We start from the raw sequence: 19658 nt of genomic DNA on the forward strand, positions 1-19658 counted from the left end.
TTCTTTCTAGATCTGTTCCCTTCTTTCTTGGATTTTGATCATGCCATTCTTATTCCATCTCCCTGTCATCCCCACCACCTTAAGTCCTAGGCATTCCAAGTGTAGCCTTTGTTCCTTGCCAAACATATTTACTTTCCTTGGCCACTTTTCTCAGTGTCCTTTGCTTGAGTCCTAACTCTCCCATCACCAATATCTGGAGCATTAAAGCCCTGTGACAACAAATTAAAGCATTTCCCAAACAACAAATTTTATCCTCCTCCTCCTTTTTCCCCATATGGTATGCGTCTGGCCCATTTTTTTGGCTAACTGCTACAGTAAGACAGCTACAGAGCAGTACTTTTAATCTCGTAATTACTCATGGAATATCCATTATGTTCACGAAACCATGTGATACTGTATCAAATAAATTTGTTTTTTTCATTTTAACCTCCTGCCCACTTGGTGAATTCTCTCCAATTGGTGAAATTTTTCATTTTTGTCAGTTTCTTGAATGTTCTTTTGGTTGGTTTACGGTGCTTTGCTCTGCTATCTGCCTTTTTCCCTTTTTTTCTACTCCTGTATTCAAACTACCCAAAAGCTTCAGTCTTGGTTGTATTTAGGATTACGGTAACTTAAGCGATCGCAGGAAGGCGAAGTTTAAAATTAGTTGATTATATGTCATATGGGATGCAATCCGAGTCTCTGATTCTAGGCCGTGTGACAAAAGGAGTAATTTTTTAATTGAAGGTTTCAGATGTTTGAAGGGAGATAACGGTTGTATGTGGATTTTTGATTCGATATCTTAGGAAACTAGAAATCCCTTAGGTGAATTTTGTTATACTTGTGTCAAGATGCAATCAACAGTTGTATCAATGGAGAATGGTAAAGATTTTGCAGCTGTAAATAGGACAGGTCAAAATAGGGCTTTACCTCATAGAATGCTTCAGTTACTTGTGGTGTTTTTGGGGTTGTGCTTTATCTTTTCTGTGGTTAGTGTTTATATGATTAGGCATTATGGCGCTGATAATGTGCTTGCTGCAGCAAAGCCCAGTTTTCAACCTTGTTTTGAGAAGGAACCTATTAGTTTAGAACGTTGGATAAAGCCTCCCTCAAAATTGCTTCACTCAATGAGTGATGAAGAGTTGTTTTGGAGGGCATCATTGGTGCCTCAAATCAAGAAGTATCCGTTCACTAGGGTTCCGAAGATTGCTTTCATGTTTTTGACTAAGGGGCCATTGCCTTTAGCTCCTCTTTGGGAGAGGTTTTTTAAGGGACATTCTGGGTTGTATTCGATATTTATTCACTCGTTGCCATCATATCAAGCAGATTTCCCACCCACATCTGTTTTTTACGGGAGGCAAGTTCCAAGTCAGGTATGCTTTTGTCAATTGTCACCATTGAATCATTTCCAGGTAGTTGCTATATGTAGTTAAGAATCTTTATAAGTTGTTTTTTATACATATGATTGATGGTCTTTGGTGCCCAAAACAGCTCAAGTTTTTGGAGAGTAATTTAGTCCAAACTTATCGTAGCTTTCATCCTTCATATGCAGATAGCTTGGGCATAAATTGTGCTTTCTTTTCTCCTTGCTGGAAATTAAACAATGTAGTTCTTTCTTTTTTCCTTCCATGTGAATAATATTTAGTCCTTTAGCAATGCTTTGAAATCTTCTTACCCGTAGGTCATGGTCAGAGTTCTGAAACTGTTTGTTGTGTACAATAGCTTTTACTTATCTTAAGATGTTAAATTCAACATTGAAAAGTTGTTATCCTCATTTTACAATTCTGTGATGGATGGATTTGATAGTTTACTTTTCACTTCCATTAGTTTGAATGCTTGGATAGTTCAATATTTGCCTTCACCAAATGTATGGTTCATGCAGAACCCTAAAGTTATGTGTTTATACAACATGACATGTCGATCTCAATTTCTCCAAGTATATGTCCCTTGGGCATTTTAAGTAGCTTAAATTTGAAACTGCCCAATTTGATTGTCTTGCAAACCCTTTGCTTTGTGTTTTGCTTCAATTTTTCTATAACCTCTTAAATGCACTGACTTGAGTATTTTATCGAGTGGTTGTCATTTGTGTTTATTTCTTGGAAGGCCTGGCAAGGCAAGATATGAAATTTGATGTTATGCAGGGAAGGTTTTAAGATTCTGGAATTATCCCTTCCCCTTGGCTTTTGTGCTTTTGCTTTATGAAACCATTCCTGTCAACTAGTAAAAGAACCATTAATACAAATACAATGTCTAGTTTAACCAGCCAAGCATGTTGTCTCTGTTGCCCTATGGAATGTAACTCCTATAAATGTGTTTAGCTGTCTGTATAGCACGTACATGAAGGTGCAGCTGGCTGCTCTTTGTAAATCCCATCATATAGTGTAGCAAGTTCATTGGAACTAAGAAAATATCCCCTTTGAACATTGTAAGCTTCCTTTTCTAGGAAGTGTTTGGCTTTTGTAACTTTATACTCATGCGCAGATGAAGCATATTTCCATGCAGTACTCAAAAAGCAAATGTGGAAGCCAGCTATTCTGTATGATTATAACCTTGACTGAGTATTATTCTATACATGCATGTGAACAACTACAGTGTCTAAGTGCAAAGGCTGGAACCTTGAGTGCTGGACGAGACAGAAAGTGTTTGCGCTAACAGAAAGCATGGATAGGATGTAGACAAGTGACATCTTCATATTTATTGCTCGCTATGTCAAATAGAGGGTCTGATCTGCATATTGAAACATAGTTTTCTGTATGTTGTTATTTTAAGGAAGATATGCAAGTGTTATTCAAGTAGTGTGAGCAAGATCTTGCAAAACAGTTTTAAGTTCAATTATTGGTGGTAAAAAGAAGGTTTTCGTTGAAGTTATCAACAGGAAGCTTATTGGATCTGCTTGTGTTAGTCTTGTTAATTTTGTTAAGGATACATTTGAAATGGTTTTGCTTTTGGGATCTTAAGAGTCTAGCTCGTCAACTGTGATTGTGAGCACTAATTGAAAGAGACGGGACTGATCTCACTAGGGAAGTTCTTCTAGCTTGCAGAGGATGATGTCATCATCTTGTTTATTAGAATGTCTAGGTAGCACTTCACTAATTTTCTGGGAAATATATAAGCTTTTCTGCATATTGGAAATTTTTAAGCTATAAAGTGGCTGTTCACATTCTGATGGTTCCTCTCTTTTAACAAACTTTATTCGTATGAGTTTGCTTCCTGGTTATCATTCAGTTACTCTTTTGTCTTAGTGCATTGAGTTTGATTACCAGAATGAAATAATTGATGCTGAAAGAGATTATATGTATAGGGCCCTGTGCTGGGAGTCAGGACCATATATTGCAGCTTAAAAGCTACTTTTTCAATGAGCTGAGCTTAGAGATTTTTTTTTTGTTTTAACAGTTGTTTTTGTTGTTTAACTTTATATATAGCTTGATGTTCAAGTTTGCTAACTAAATTGCTATTTCATGTATAATGATGATGCTTGAAACATGAGTCTGGTTTGACTCAACGAGTCTTTGAGATTATTTTTTCAATTTGCAGAGGTGCTTTCTATTTGTACTTCCAAGTTCTGTGTACTTAGTTGATTTTCAAACTTGAGTTGTACTTGCTTAGTTGCATGTGATGCTATTTTAATCATTAAGTAGCACATGAATCAGACGTTTTAATTTCTTTCATTTTTATTTGCACATATGATTATTTTTAGGTCAAGTATATTAAAAATAAATCCTAGTGAAAGCCTCCATGAAATATCGTGATTTAGTAAAATAAAAATGCAGATAGTAAACCCTCAGCTCTAGAAAATTGGAGGCATAGAGTTTCTTTATCTTGTGCTTTTACTTTGAGAGTTTAATGTGCTGTGCATTTATTAGTCTTTGAAATGGATTTTAGTCACTTTCCTGGTTGGTTTTCATTTATTCATTTGATTTCTGAAGCAAAATGGTATCAGGTTATTAGTGACAGCTGTAGACTATAGGCAATATCAACCAATCTGTATGGTTTTGTATTTACTTTTCAACTTCAAACATTTTCTTTCAAATGCTACCAGAATTTTGTAAGAAGTGTTGATTTACATGTTTTATTCAGCTAAAAGTTGGGCTATAATAGGTTGGTCTTGCACAAAAAAGAAATATTGCATATTAAACTTGTGGTTCTTGATTAATTTATTTTAGCAATATGCAGCCTTAATTTATCTTAGCATTTAATTGGCATTTCTTGTGATTGAGCTCCTTGTCATAGATTTGTTTTGGCAAAATGAGCTTTGTACAGCACGAATATGGATTAGCCTTTTTCTAATTTCCACTGAGGTGCTGAGTCTGTCATATTTCTGTCCTGCTCAGGTTGCAGAATGGGGGAGGATAAGTATTTGTGATGCTGAGAGAAGACTTCTTGCTAATGCATTGCTTGATCTCAACAACGAGTGGTTTGTTCTGCTATCCGAGTCTTGCATTCCACTCTACAATTTCAGTATCATCTACCATTACATAACAAAGTCAAAATATAGCTTTGTTGGGGCATTTGATGATCCTGGTCCATTTGGTAGAGGTCGTTATAATGAGAACATGGCACCAGAGGTTCAGATTAGCCAGTGGCGTAAAGGAGCACAGTGGTTTCAGATCAACAGAAAGCTTGCTCTTATCATAGTTGCAGATACAAAATTCTACCCAAAGTTTGCTGAGTTTTGTAGATCTCCATGCTATGTGGATGAGCATTATTTCCCAACCATGCTGACAATTCAAGCTCCTAACCAATTGGCAAACAGAAGCATCACTTGGGTGGACTGGTCACGTGGAGGGGCTCATCCTGCTACTTTTGGAAGTGCAGATATTACAGAACCATTCATTAGGGGAATTCTTGAAAATCATACCTGCCCATATAACGACCAGCCTACTTCAATTTGCTATCTTTTTGCTAGAAAATTTGCTCCAAGCACGTTGCAGCCTCTATTCTTTCTAGCACCAAAGTACTTTGGTTACTGAGATATAGACCGTATTGCCTCTTCTACAATGTTCAGTTATACGGAATACAATGGAAGAATGGTGACATGATTGGGTCGCGCCATGCAAATTCATTCTTTGTGCTTTGATATGGAAACTAGCCTCTAATGATTTGCATGAACGGCGAACCCTTATGCGGGACAACCCCCTTCAGATGTACAGGTCGATGCTAGAGCATGAATACCATACGTATACCTTTTTGTATTCATCACCATTGGCTGTCCAGTTGCAGCGGCAACATTGATATATATTTTTGTTTTCCAGTCAGATCATGTAAAGTTCTCTTCTACTGCAGCTTTTCACTTCTCTGCAGCTCACTGATAAATGGGCTGGGGGATTCCAGTTTGATGGTATTTGGTCTGCAAATGAATGCCAAACTAAGTCAACTCGTTTGCCGGTGTTGCTTGCTCTGTTCTTGCCCGTAATTTATTTTTATCACGTCTTTAAGAGCCTACAATTTCTTTTCTGTTACAATCTCCATTCTACGGTTGACTACAATGTTTTCTAAGACAAATTAGAAATGGTTACTTGCATTACAGAGATCCATAGTCTAAATACAGCAAAACTTGTTGAATACATGGAGAGGTTATATCATTTGGCTAAAAGACCGAACTTCTAAGTCATTTCTCCAGGAAAACCAAGGACGCCTCAAGGTTATTTGCTATTTTTTACTTTGATCTTAAAAGCCTGATGTTGCAAGACATAATGCATCAATAGAAACTTCAGTGCATCTGATTTCTCTCCTGCTTCGTGCTGATTAAAGAGACACACTTGTTAATCAGCAAAGTATTGATCAAACCACAGAGCTTAAAGGGCCAATAATCAGACTTGATGCTGCAGCTTCTCTGGTGGAAATCTTTACATTCTTAAGTTGCTTCAGGTTCGATGTCCCTCCAACTGCAAAAAAAAAAAAAGTTAAAGTGAATCCAGCAAGTCTATGAACCATCTCTGGGAACAGTCTAAATAATTAAACCCACCACTTCAAACAACCAAATGCCTCTTCAATATGATGACTTGCAGCAATGATTGTAGATCAGTCAAAATTACTCAGCTGATACAGGTTGTTTCAGCTGCTACTGATGGGTTTTGGCCACGAGCAATGGCACTGTGCGTCTGTGCCCATTGTTCGAGATAAGATGAAGGGGTCGTTCACTTTTATTTTGTTTTATTTATTTATTATCTTTTTTTTTTGGCAATATTGTCCAAGCCAATATGTTGTTAATTGTTACATGAAAGAAGACATAAGTTCATCGAGAGCACCTCCATAAAATCAGCTTAGAAAATGCATACCAATTGCCAGAAGAACCATAAGATCAGCAGAATATTCGTTCACCAGGAATTTCCCCAAGGGCATGGGCATCAGCAACCACACACACAGGTCATGCAACATTTGAGCTCTGTCGACTGTGGGCCAAATTGCAGCAAGTTGATTCAAGTAGTCACAAGAAATTAAATTCAGGCTTATCTAAGAACTTCCCGACCCCTAGGCTTCAGCTGGTTTGATCCAACTACAGCCGGGAACCTTATTGAAACCTCTTTCCTCAACGGCTTCTCTCAATCGCTTGGCTTCATCCCACTTCCCAGATGACACATAAATTTTAGAAAGAAGAGAACAATATCCTGTGCTATTAGGCTCCAACTTGAAACACTTAGCAGCTGCAATCTCACCAAGTTCAACATTGTTGTGCACACTACATGCTAGAAGCAATGCACCCCAAACCCCAGAATGAGGCTGCATTGGCATTTTCTTTATCAACTCATATGCTTCTTCCAGCCGACCTGCCTTACCTAAAAGATCAACCATGATAGCATAATGGTCAACACATGGTATAATTCCATATTTCTGCATCAACTCAAAGCAATCGTAGCCTTCTTCAACCAAACCAGCATGATTGTATGCAGACAATATTCCCGTGATTGTAGCTGAGTTAGGAGAGATGTTAGAATCTATCATCTCCTCAAATAACTTAATCGCATCTTGTCCCCTACCATTAATTCCACAACCCAAAATTATTGCGCTGTAAGCAACTATGTCCTTCTTTTCTAACCTGTGAAATAACTCAATAGCTTTGTCAATATTTCCGCATTTTGCATGCATGTCAATTAAGGCCGTGGAGAGATAATTGTCCATTCTGATTCCAAATTCACCCATGTATGACTCAATCCGACCCCCCATATTTGAATCTCCCAGTTGAGAACAAGCAGATATAGCACTAGCCAACGTCATTTTATCAGGCTGAATATTCAGAATTGGTTGAAACATCTCATCAAATAGATGAAGAGCCTCTTTCGGTCGGCCATTCTGTGCATAACAAGCTACCATGGCATTATACAACAGCTGGTCTTTCTTTTCCTCCTCATAAAAGATCTTTTCAGCAGACTGAACGTCTCCACATTTCGAATATGCAGATATCATAGTGATATAAGAAATGCTGTTTCTTTTCGGCATTGCATCAAAGAACCCACGTGCTAATTCTATGTTCCCGCAATCTATGTACCCACGAATCATCACATTCCAAGATGAAGCGCCCCTCTCTGGCATCTCTTTAAACAAAACATACGCCTGATCCATTTTCCCTGCCTTGGCATATCCCAACAAAATTGCATTCCACGATACTATATCTCTCTCAGGCATTCTATCAAACACAGATTGAGCCATTTCGAACTCTCCGAATTTCACATAACCAGATATTATAGCATTCCATGAAACAATATTTCTATCACTCATTTCGTCAAACACCTTATGGGCTGTCTTAATATCACCCATTTTCGAGTAAAAGTCCAAAAGGGCTGTTTGTACATAAACAACACTGGCAAAGCCATATTTATGAACTTGACAATGAACTGAAATCCCCCCATTTTTACAATTGATTTTACCATAGGCCTTTGGTATAGATGATAAAGCATATGTGTTGGGAAACACCCCAGATCTCTGAAGCTGCACGTAGAAAATGACAGCGTCCTGGAACTGGCCATGCTGACATAGAAACCTAATAGCATAACCCAATGGGGAAACATCTCGATGTTGGGTATGATTTAGGATTGTTTTAACGTACTGGGTAACATGGGTTTGATGAAAACCGCCTGAAGAAACGATTATTTGCCGAATTAATATAGGTTCAAGATGATCAAGACCATTCACTAGAATTGAGCCATGAATTTGCTTCAGCTGTTTGATATGCAGAGAAATTGTTAACAAAGCTGAGAAATTAGGAATTTGCATTGATTGTGGCGTGTTACGTTTACGTGATGTTTAGGATTCAAGAAAACCTGTTGTTCTAACTCAGGAGCATTTCAAAACGTGGACCTAAGACTGCTTTATATGTCACGTCTTCTTATGATGTAAAAATGTAGTTCACAATGGCACATGAAGGCGTGCTCTGTACCCTTTTTCATTTTGGTACGAATGCTTTGTACCTTTTATGGCATCTTAATAAGGCCTTGAGAGTTTATGTTTATCCTCCTGAGGCTAATAAATTGTTGGGCAGAGAAGGAGCGCCTTGCTAACATAAGTTGGCTCAGTTAATAAGATTAGGTCACTTTCTTAACAAAGATGATGTATTCAAGTCTCGCTATTAATATGCTGATTGCTGAATTTTGAATTATACATGACCTGTGAGGCATCAATCATTTCAATCTCGAATTATACATTACTTGTGAAGCATCAATCATCTCGAATTAGGAGAAAGGGCCAAGTGCTCTTCAGAGATTGGACCACATGTTTGAGCTCAAATTAGTTGAGCTAGAATAGTCATTATATATATATTACATTACAACCTATTTGTTTACATTGTGTCTAGATTCATTTCATTTTATATCATGCCACTTATTTACGCTTTTTTGTGACAAATTGGTTTGACCTCGAATTTGTGAGGCCCTTCATACTCAGAGATTGCTGCAATAGAAGGGCAAGAGCGGCATAGAATCCATGCAAAGATAACATTGCACTATTTTGTAAAGTTGTGCTCTATCATTACATGTTGTTGTATTAAAGTTCATAAGTATTGTATTAGTTCATAAATGATAATTGCATTGTGTAATTGAAAATGCCAATGATAATTGCAGAGGTCTTGTTGACTCATTTTTGGGCCTCGCAATGTGGTTGGGGTAATACACCATGTAAGATGAATTGGGGTCATGGATTGGTGTCCAACATAAGGGGGGCTCTTTAGTCATAGGGCCCCATTAGTAATTAAAACACTGGGCTTGTATAATTCACAATTCACGGGCTAGAGAAAAAATTGAAGAAATGGCCCCAGTGGAAAATTTGGGAGGCTTTCTCTTGAGGGATCGCCATCGCAATCAAGTCAGGCTGCCGGTATTACCAGATCCCTCCTGAGAGGTCATTTAATCGTCTCCCAATTGGTACGAAATCTTGAGAAGGAGACTTCGGGCGTGTTTGAAAATAATTTTTTTAAAAAATATATTATTCTACTTGTATTATAAATATATTTTTCAACTGTATTTTATATTGGTTACACCAATCAAAATGGAAACCAAGAGAAGGAAGGGAGAGCACAACAAAAACCAAGGGACCTAGCGAGGAAGAGATCTTTTCTAAAACAGTTGATGCAAACATGTCTATCTTTCTTCCTAACAGTATTATATATATATATATATCATATCATAACAATATTATAATAACTATTCTAAATAATATCTTAAATAATACTCTATCCAAACGCGTTATTTCGTAAAATAAAGTAAAGAACTTAGAAAATCATGAATTACAAAAGCAATCTACATCTCGTACAAAGTAGTAGTAATATGTATACAATATCTGTAAACATGTAGAACTATAAGAAAAATACAATTAACTCCATATGCAATCGATAGATCACGGGTTCGAGTCTTCCGAGAAGGTAAATGAAGAACCACTGTTGATCTTCTTTATAAAAAAATATTTAAAAAAAACTGTGAACTTTCGACTTTTTGTTGGTTAGGAGTTTTACCCTTACTCTTTAGTCATACCCACGAATAGCTAAAAGTAGTTTTTGAAATCCTACTTTATTACAAAGAGAGGTCTTGAGAACAACACTCGAGGAAGGAACTTAAGTTCCCTCAGATAGCCACTGGGCTAAAACTAGTTATCTCTATGCTCCATATTTCGTTGTTTAAATTCTAGTAATTGAATGTTGATGATGATTTATCGAAAATTCAAAGAGAATTGAATCATAGTTCTTGCTAATCATATTAGTTACGTTATACGTGTTAGCATTTGTAATCTACAATAGAACTATACATTAAAAAACGTATGTGGTTTTTGTTGTTATTTTTCTTATCTCAATAAAATTGGACGTAATTAACTTTGGATTACTATGGTGTGCAGGTATAATTCAAGGATTTAATAATGCGCATGCTCAATTTAATTCGAATGTGCATGTATTTGGATTTGTTTACGTATAATTTTCGTGCTTCAAGTAACAATTATTTTAATTGTAAAATTGTACATTAAGTGTTGGAGGCATATGGCTAACCGTAGAGGATTTTTAGTTATTATTATTATTTTTATTTTCTTAGTGTAGGTGGGAAGTTTCAAACCTGAAACCTCTCATTTACATTCCCTCTCTCGTATCATCCAACCCATCCCTCCTCCTGCTGATTGCGGAGTTGAAAAAATGAAATAAAAAAAAGGCACTTGATTGTATTTGAATATAAATCAATCTCTCAATCTAATTTTATCTCTAAGTTTCAGATGTGTCCAAGAAATGGATTAAGTGATACAAAAAAAAAAACTATTAGTAAAAGACATTGGATTCAAGGTAAATTCTGTAGTGTATTCAGCTAATCCAAGACAGGTGTGAAAAGGTAAAGAATATGGCAAAGAAGCCGGCACATTACAAGCTGACATGTACGGACGATGAAGGGAATATTTCTACAAAAACAAGTGATGACCTATAACAGGCGCGGGCGGTTTGGAAATGTTGCGTACTGCAGAAGCTGGAAATGTATTGGGGTGTCACGGAATTAACATAAATATAATGGGCCTAGGAATAAAACACCGAAGAGGAAGCGTAAGCAATACTAAACACAGTCATGCTTGGCTTTGAAGCAACATATGGTCATTATTGAATAACGAGTTGAGAGCCTTTAAGAAGTGAAACTTAAGAAAATAAATGTTTGAAATATTAAGTTTTTTAATTATGTAATCTATTTTGATTATAGCTGTTCTAATATATAGTCATTTGGAGGACTTCTAGAGTTGAAGTACTGAATCCTTTTTGGACTTTTACTAAATTTGAGTTATTTTTCTTTTGGTTTCTCACTTTTCTAACAACTTTTATCTAACCTACTAAAATTGAATTATTGAAATTGATTTTAATTGTTATATTAGTAAAATATTAACATTTGTGGAAACTGGGTTCATGGGAAGATAGATTGTTGCCTGTTTCACATTTAGGTGGCGTTTGGTTCATATATCGGAATCAGAATCGGATATCTTGGATTTGGAATGAGGTCATTCATTCCAATATATCTGTTTGGTTCAAGTACTTGTAATGTGTATTATTACTATAGTTGATGTTTGGTTCGTCAGCTCTTTTGGAATGAAATATAATAAATATAATATAAACTACATCGTAAATGATAGTCATTGGCTCTTTGTAAATGAGATATAAGAAATTTTCACTAATTAAATATATTAGTATAAATGTATTAGTAAATTTAGTATAATTAATTAATAATTTCTATTAGTAAACATGTATAATTATTAGTATAATTGATAATATCAATTATATTATGTAGATTAATATACATTATGTAATACATATAACTAATAATATCATTATTATAAGTTTGTAACTAATTAAATTAAATATTATATATATGATTAAATATAATTATACAAATGTTATAAGATAAATATATAATTATAATTATATAATACATATAAATATTACTTATACTAATATTTTATATAATTATAATGTATATTAGATATTAAATATCATCATTATATAATATTATATTCATAATAATAAATATAAATATAATTATATAATTTATTGATATTATATACACATATATATTATAATTATATGCACATATAATATATATTTATAAACATACATATATAATATTAATATATTATTATATAATATTAATAAATTTATAATATATTATATAAATATAATCATATTTAATTAAATAATTATAAAAATATATTTATATAATACATTATATAATTATACTAATATTATTATAAAATATAAAATTATAACTATATAATATATATAAATATTAATTATACTAATATATTATATGATTATAAAGTATGTTATATATTAATTATAATTTTTAGTCTATAATATTATATTTATAATAATAAATATAAATATAATTATACAATATATTATTATTATATACACATATATTATAAATATATGCACATATAATATACATTTATAAATATATATAAATAATATAAATAATTTATTATATAATATTAATAAATTATAATACATATTATATATTTAATTATATTTAATTAAATAATTATAATATATATTTATATTATATATTATATATGTGTATATAATAATTATAAATATATTATATAATTATACTAATATTATAATAAAATAAATAATTATAATAAAATATTATAATTATAATATATATTATATACATAATTATATATGTATGTATATAATTATATATTAATTTTTTTAATGAGTGGCGGGACGGGCCCCATTTCTTAATGGGAATCAGACTTGGGTTTTGTCCAAAACCCTCCAAATTACTAGGGAATTGAGGAATGCTAAATTTTTAGATATGATTCCAAAATCTCGATTCCGATACGAGTAATCCAAACAATGATTATGGAGTTTATTCCAATTCCCCATTCCGAAACCCATTTACCAAACGCCACCTTAATTGAATACAAATATCTCTACTTTACATAAAGCGTCCAAGGCTGAGGAACAGTGGATTCCAATTGATTCTCCCGATTATAGGTATTACATCAACAAAATACTATCTATTTATGGGCATTTTACTCTGAATCATTACATTTATGTAAAATACATAAATATTTGTAACTAAAATTGAAAAAAGTGTTACACTAATATTTTTACGAAAAGGAAACTAGTAAATTTTGTATTTAACAAATTTTAAATATGTGAAAGTAAAAAAGTTTTTGCCCATAACATACCAGCTCTTTATGAGTTTTTTGCATTACATCAACAAAATACTAGTTATTTATGGACATTTTATTCTGAATCATTATATTTATGTAAAATACATAAATGTTTGTAACTAAAATTGAAAAAATATTATACTTATATTTTTACGAAAGGGAAACTGATAGATTTTGTATTTAACAAATTTTAAATATGTGAAAGTAAAAAAGATTGCGCCCATAACATACTAGCTCTTTATGGGTTTTTTGCTTTACATCAACAAAATACTAGTTATTTATGGGCATTTTACTCTGAATCATTACATTTATGTAAAATACATAAATATATGTAACAAAAATTAAAAAAGTGTTACACTTATATTTTTACGAAAGGGACACTGGTAGAATTTGTATTTAACATAAATTAAATATGTTAAAGTAACATTACAGGTGATTTTATTAGTTACTTAATATGTTGGCAAGGAACGGATCTTCTGTCCCACATCCTGTCTCACACCCTATCCCACTCCTTCTAATGTTGCCAAGTGTCTCCTCATGAACCAAACCCTCAAACAACCCAACTCAGACCGGATTAAATTACTTAATCGATTAACCGGACAGAATCAATTAAAATAAAAACCCAAAATACAAAACCATGACTTATCAATGGAAAAAAAAAAACCACGAACCCTAACAAGAAAATTATCCGTGCTTCATCATACCCTCTCTTTGGTTACTCAAATTAGATAGGGAAAATCAGTTTTTATACTATTGGGCAATTTTTTGTATTCAAAAGTTCTATTGTTTATCCAGAGGATTTGGCAGAGACACTACCACATCCTCGTGAAGAGAGAACTGACACGGGTAATTTGGTTCTTGGCTTGAAACCCAGATTATTTTGGTTTTTGGTTTGTAATTTTCTTCCCTTTCTTTCTTCTTTTTGTTTGATGGTTTGCTTCTGTCCGCAATCTTCTAGTCGCTTTGTTTGATGTAACGTTGCTGCGTTCAATTTGTCACGATCAAATTCTGGTGTAGATGTCTTGCAATTTCCACAGTACGGATCAAAATTCCTTTTCTGGGCAGGGTCCACTCATGGGGTTCCATTTGTTTTACTGGGCGGCTGGCATACTTAGCTAGCTACCATGAATTTATTTATCTCTTGGTAATTTGGCTCTTGGCTATGTCTTCTGTATAAATTATGTGATGAGTAAGTCAAATAATCATTGTGGTATGAGTGAACTTGTATAGGTTTGGAATCTCCCCCAAAAAGTACTCACAATTCAGACTAAATAGTTCTCAATGGGCAATTGGACGAAGCTCGCCACCTGTTTGATCAAATGCCTCCTCGTGGCTTTCGGTTTGGCTTTGAATTCGGACGATTGGTCATTTGTTGAATAAGAGCATGTCTGTGGAGCAAGAGGTATTGGTTACTTTCAACGGCAATGATACACCTGATAAAGCTGGAAAGCCTTCTGTTAAACTTTCATTGAGACAAAATCCCAGTTCTTTTATAAAGGAAAAGATAGTGGTTGGACTTCATGAGGAGGCAAGAGAACTGCTACACAAGCTTATTGGTAGGAAGAAAGCAATTGCAAGTGATTTGCATCACTGGGATGGGAGGAATCGGTAAGGGAAATCTCAGTCTATGCCAATACCTCAGGAAAGAATATAGCATAGTTTTGAGGAAGTCCTATTTCACACAATAAGTCCACAGAATAATTTTCAAAATGCATTCCAAACGTCCCATTATCACAATGACCGTATAGTAACCTTCTCATGTGTTATGTTCTTATGCGGATGTGCATCTTAAACTGGCATGTCGAAAATCACATGAACCACAGAACAGGCTTGTTAATATTGGTGTAGTCTTTTTGTCCATTTTAGCATTATGAGAACATACATTATTGCATAAATGTCTCAAATTTGGTTGTTTGGTTTAGGCTATGGTGACTAGATACTCATCCATCTCAACAAGGAAACTATCAAAGGCACTCACTATTCTCACTGCTGGTAAAAATATTATTGCAATGAGTGATTATGATGAGTTCTACAAGACGGCAAAGAAGCATATACTCATCAATACTTTAGGAACACATGCCTGACCTTTTCTGCTTAGGACTAAAAGAAGTGAGTTTATTTTTTATTGCTCGAAAGGACTCCTCATATTTGGACTGGCTATCAGTATTCAAGTACTTGAAATCCTTGTTTTGGATTTGTAGGTTCTGGGAGAGGATGTTGAGTCCATTTACGTGGAGGAATTTGGAAATACATTATCAAAGTATTTGAATGCTTTATGTTAATGCTTGAAGAGGAAATGCACTTATATTTTCTGATACAATGATTCCACAAATATGGTTTACCCAATGTAGGTGGCAAAATTTTGGGTTTTAGCACAAAGGAAATTGGAGTCTTTGACAGGGCTGTAAACCACATTAAATGTACTAGTTGGAACTATATATAGCTGCTTTGCCTACGCCGCCAGAGGAGATGAAGCTCAGATCTTCTGGGAATGCAACAACTAGGAACGTTTCCACAGCAGTGCAATAAGCAATTCAGTGTATGGTGGCTGCAGCAGCAGCAGCAGCTACAAGAGGGAAGCCTCACATCCCAAGCTCAAGGCAAATGGTCCTCTTAGGAGTAAAGCTGAAGCCATAACCTGGAGATGCTTTTGGATAAACCTGTTACTGGGAATCAAAGTATACCATCCTTTTGAGTACACAGGAGACAGATTAAGCTTTCAGCTGGAAGCAACAACAGTATTGTAGCAATCACTTGAAAGGAATGTCTGGAATTGTTTCGTGTTTCTTGGACTGGAATCTAAATAGTTCGCTTGGGTTTTTCAGATTGTGAGGTGTTATGAAAATAGAGAATTTTTGAACCAATAGTTGTGAGATAAGGGAAATCTCATGAAAAAAAGTTGAATAATTTCTTTGGCAATTTCTTGACTTGTTGCATCAACTAATATATCTCATCTTCTACAGTTTACTCAAAAGAGCGTTTATTCTTTTCTATTTTGTAGTGCTTAATCAATAAGCTTTATGGACATAAAACGTCACTAGAATTTGGATGGATGGTAGGCAATACAAAAAAAGGTGCATTTTCATCAGAGTGATTTAAATGTTGAAACTTAAAACACATGGCAATTTACAACTTTTTTGCACATGAGAAAAAACAAAACAGGATGGAATTGAAGTTTCCAACTCTTAACAGAAATTTAAACAAAAATATCAAAACCAATTGAAGTATAAGCACAAAGTATTATTCCACTGAAAGGCCTAACTAATCCATGAACACAATCCCACAGTCTGGAAGTAGAGGTGTGGTCATTCGTACAGATCTGGCTATAATCTCGTTGGTGCATCGTTCAACTTCAAACAGCGGTAAGGTGATACAAATCCTTGGACCGAAAAAAAGAAATTGATAAAAACCCCTTCAGCAAATTGAGAGGTCAACTTGGTTATTAGATCATATATCCTGAAGATCCAAATACATTGATGAAACAAACAACTGCTGCACATTCCTAATATGTAATAGTGGCTCCGAAAAATAGAAACAAAAAATCAAAAGTAAGATAAATAAATTCATGGTAGCTAGCAAAGTATGCCAGCCGCCCAGTAAAACAAATGGAACCCCATGAGTGGACCCATATCAATGGAAAAGGAATTTTGATCCGTACTGTGGAAATTGCAAGACATCTACACCAGAATTTGATCGTGACAAATTGAACGCAGCAACGTTACATCAAACAAAGCGACTAGAAGATTGCGGACAGAAGCAAACCATCAAACAAAAAGAAGAAAGAAAGGGAAGAAAATTACAAACCAAAAACCAAAATAATCTGGGTTTCAAGCCAAGAACCAAATTACCCGTGTCAGTTCTCTCTTCACGAGGATGTGGTAGTGTCTCTGCCAAATCCTCTGGATAAACAATAGAACTTTTGAATACAAAAAGTTGCCCAATGGTATAAAAACTGATTTTCCCTATCTAATTTGAGTAACCAAAGAGAGGGTATGATGAAGGACGGATAATTTTCTTGTTAGGGTTCGTGGTTTTTTTTTTCCCATTGATAAGTCATGGTTTTGTATTTTGGGTTTTTATTTTAATTGATTCTGTCCGGTTAATCGATTAAGTAACTTAATCCGGTCTGAGTTGGGTTGTTTGAGGGTTTGGTTTATGAGGAGACACTTGGCAACATTAGAAGAAGTGGGATAGGGTGTGAGACAGGGTGTGGGACAGAAGATCCGTTCCGATTAAATATGTTAAAGTAACATTACAGGTGATTTTATTAGTTACTTAATATGTTGGCAAGAAACAAGCTGGTTTCTTTTGCAAAATTTGTTCATAGATTTTTCCAAATAATTAGGGTATAAAGGTAAATTTTCACAATCTTTTGCTAGCAATAGGCCCTAATTTCCTCCTAAGCAGTGACGAAGTCAAAATTTTTTCCTTGGGGAGGGGGGGCCAAAATGATTGACAAACAAAATTATTTTAATATGTTATGTTCAAAATAATTTTCATCTATTTAAATATATGGCATCCTAAAATATCAAATATTAACTTTAATTATAAAGATATGTCTATTTAATAAATATGTATTATAGTCATAACTAAAATTAAGACAAGAAATAACATTTGATTAAATATCTTATAGGAAAAAATGCACTTTTCATCCTCAAAGTTTGGGTGGTTGGCCAATTTCATCCTCAAAGTTTCACCCCAAACACATTGCGTCCTCAAAGTTCCGTAATTTTGGTAAATTAAGGACAATTGACGGAAAATGAAGAATTGGTTGTTAGAACCAACGATTTTACCTATAAATGGTACTCTATTCTTATAATGGAGGAAAGTCATAAAGAACTGGTGTTTTATTGGAGAACGGGTTTATTTTTATTTTATCCGATAAATAAATTTGTTTATGAAAAAATGGGTACTCTGTTCTTATAATAGAGGAAAGTCATAAAGAACTGGTCTTTTATTGAAAAATGAATTTATTTTTATTTTATCCGATAAATAAATTTATTTATGAAAAAATAGGTACTCTGTTCTTATAATGGAGGAAAGTCATAAAGAGCTGGTCTTTTATTAAAAAATGAATTTATTTTTATTTTATTTGATAAATAAATTTATTTATGAAAAAATGCGTACTCTGTTCTTATAATGGAGGAAAGCCATAAAGAACTGGTCTTTTATGGGAAAGTAATACTTTATAGAAAGTGGTCGCGATTTGGTTTATGAAATTATCCCAAATAAAAATTTAGAATAAATTTATTTGTTTTGAAAGTTGTATAACGGTCGTTAAAATTCTAGAGATTGGCAAAAAATTTTTTGGGTTGCAGAAAAGCAGAGGGAAGAAGGAGAAGATTGGAGCTTTTCGTCTGTTGCAATTGTTCCGTTAAAAATGGCTCCATTCGGTTTTACCCATTTTTTGTTAGGTAAAACCGTTGGTTTTAACGAACAATTCTTCATTTCCCGTCAATTGTCCCTAATTGGCCAAAATTACGGAACATTGAGGATGCCTTTCTGCAACCCCAAAATTTTTTTGCCAATAATTCAAGGGAGGAAAAAGTGTATTACTATAGTTTAAGGGGTAAACTACAATTAAGTATATAGTTAGTCATGATTTTATTGCATTTAACCCCAACAATTAACGTTAGACATAGTGTATTCTGGTGCAAAAACTTCAATTATTATGAGCACTGGTTATGACACACCGAATGGGTGTGGTAATAATAAAAAATTATGATAAAAAACTAGTTTAAATGTCAAGGAGACAAAGGTAGTTGAAAATACTTTCACATTAGTGCTTAATAAATAGTGGGCAGTTTTTTTACTATAACCAATTTTGTTTCCAAAACTTTTAATAAATGAAAATTAAAGAATAGGAAACACTGGATAGATATGGCTTTGCAAAAACTTTGATATCATTATTAGGGTTAATTCCACTTTGTCCCCCCAAACTTTGGACGATTACCCACTTCAATCCCTAAACTTTAAAATGAGACACTTAAGTCCCTAAACTTATAAATACCTCCCACTTAAGTCCCTAAACTTATAAAATGTGACACTTAAATCCCTAAACCCTTATAAAATGGGACACTTCGACCACCAACGGCATTCAGGATTTGTTAACAATTTTCCTTAAGTGGGATGTATTTATAAATTTAGGGACTTAAGTGTCCCATTTTGAAGTTTAGGGACTGAAGTGGGTAATCGTCCAAAGTTTGGGGGGACAAAGTGGTATTAACCCTAATTATTGTGTATACGAATTCAAATTCATTTGCTTACTAATGAATATGAATTTGAATTTACGTCTAATAGAATTAATTATAAATAGGTAGTCGAAATCTGTCCATTTAATAGCCACTAATTAATTGGTTTTATTCAGCTACCCATTTGAAACTAATAAAATCACATACCCATTTGGATTAACATGGTGAATAAGAAAGCAATGAAAAATAGAGAAATGTCGAGGGGAAGTGCTGCATGAACAGAGAATGTAGAAGGGAAGGGAAATAATGTTGTGCTTTGCTAGCAAATAATAATAGTAATTCTATTACTATTATTATATTATT

General features: G+C 34.0%; 2 protein-coding genes across 2 annotated transcripts; one reads left to right on the forward strand and one right to left on the reverse strand.

Moving 5' to 3' along the window:
* The first annotated feature begins 37 nt into the window (after nucleotides 1-37).
* Nucleotides 38-5357, forward strand: LOC113779918. Its single transcript, XM_027325703.1, has 2 exons — nucleotides 38-1352; nucleotides 4311-5357. Exons 1-2 carry the CDS (start codon nucleotides 831-833, stop codon nucleotides 4947-4949), a joined length of 1161 nt encoding a protein of 386 aa, XP_027181504.1. The 5' UTR covers nucleotides 38-830; the 3' UTR covers nucleotides 4950-5357.
* Nucleotides 5358-5439: 82 nt separating this feature from the next.
* Nucleotides 5440-8190, reverse strand: LOC113780778 (pentatricopeptide repeat-containing protein At4g22760). The gene is made up of 2 exons (XM_027326551.1): nucleotides 6258-8190; nucleotides 5440-5864 (listed from the first exon to the last, which is right to left on the reverse strand). Exon 1 carries the CDS (start codon nucleotides 8188-8190, stop codon nucleotides 6451-6453), a length of 1740 nt encoding a protein of 579 aa, XP_027182352.1. The 3' UTR covers nucleotides 5440-5864; nucleotides 6258-6450.
* Nucleotides 8191-19658: the final 11468 nt, after the last annotated feature.

This window comes from Coffea eugenioides, chromosome 8 (genome assembly GCF_003713205.1).
Source record: "Coffea eugenioides isolate CCC68of chromosome 8, Ceug_1.0, whole genome shotgun sequence".
NCBI classification, from domain to species: Eukaryota; Viridiplantae; Streptophyta; class Magnoliopsida; order Gentianales; family Rubiaceae; genus Coffea; species Coffea eugenioides.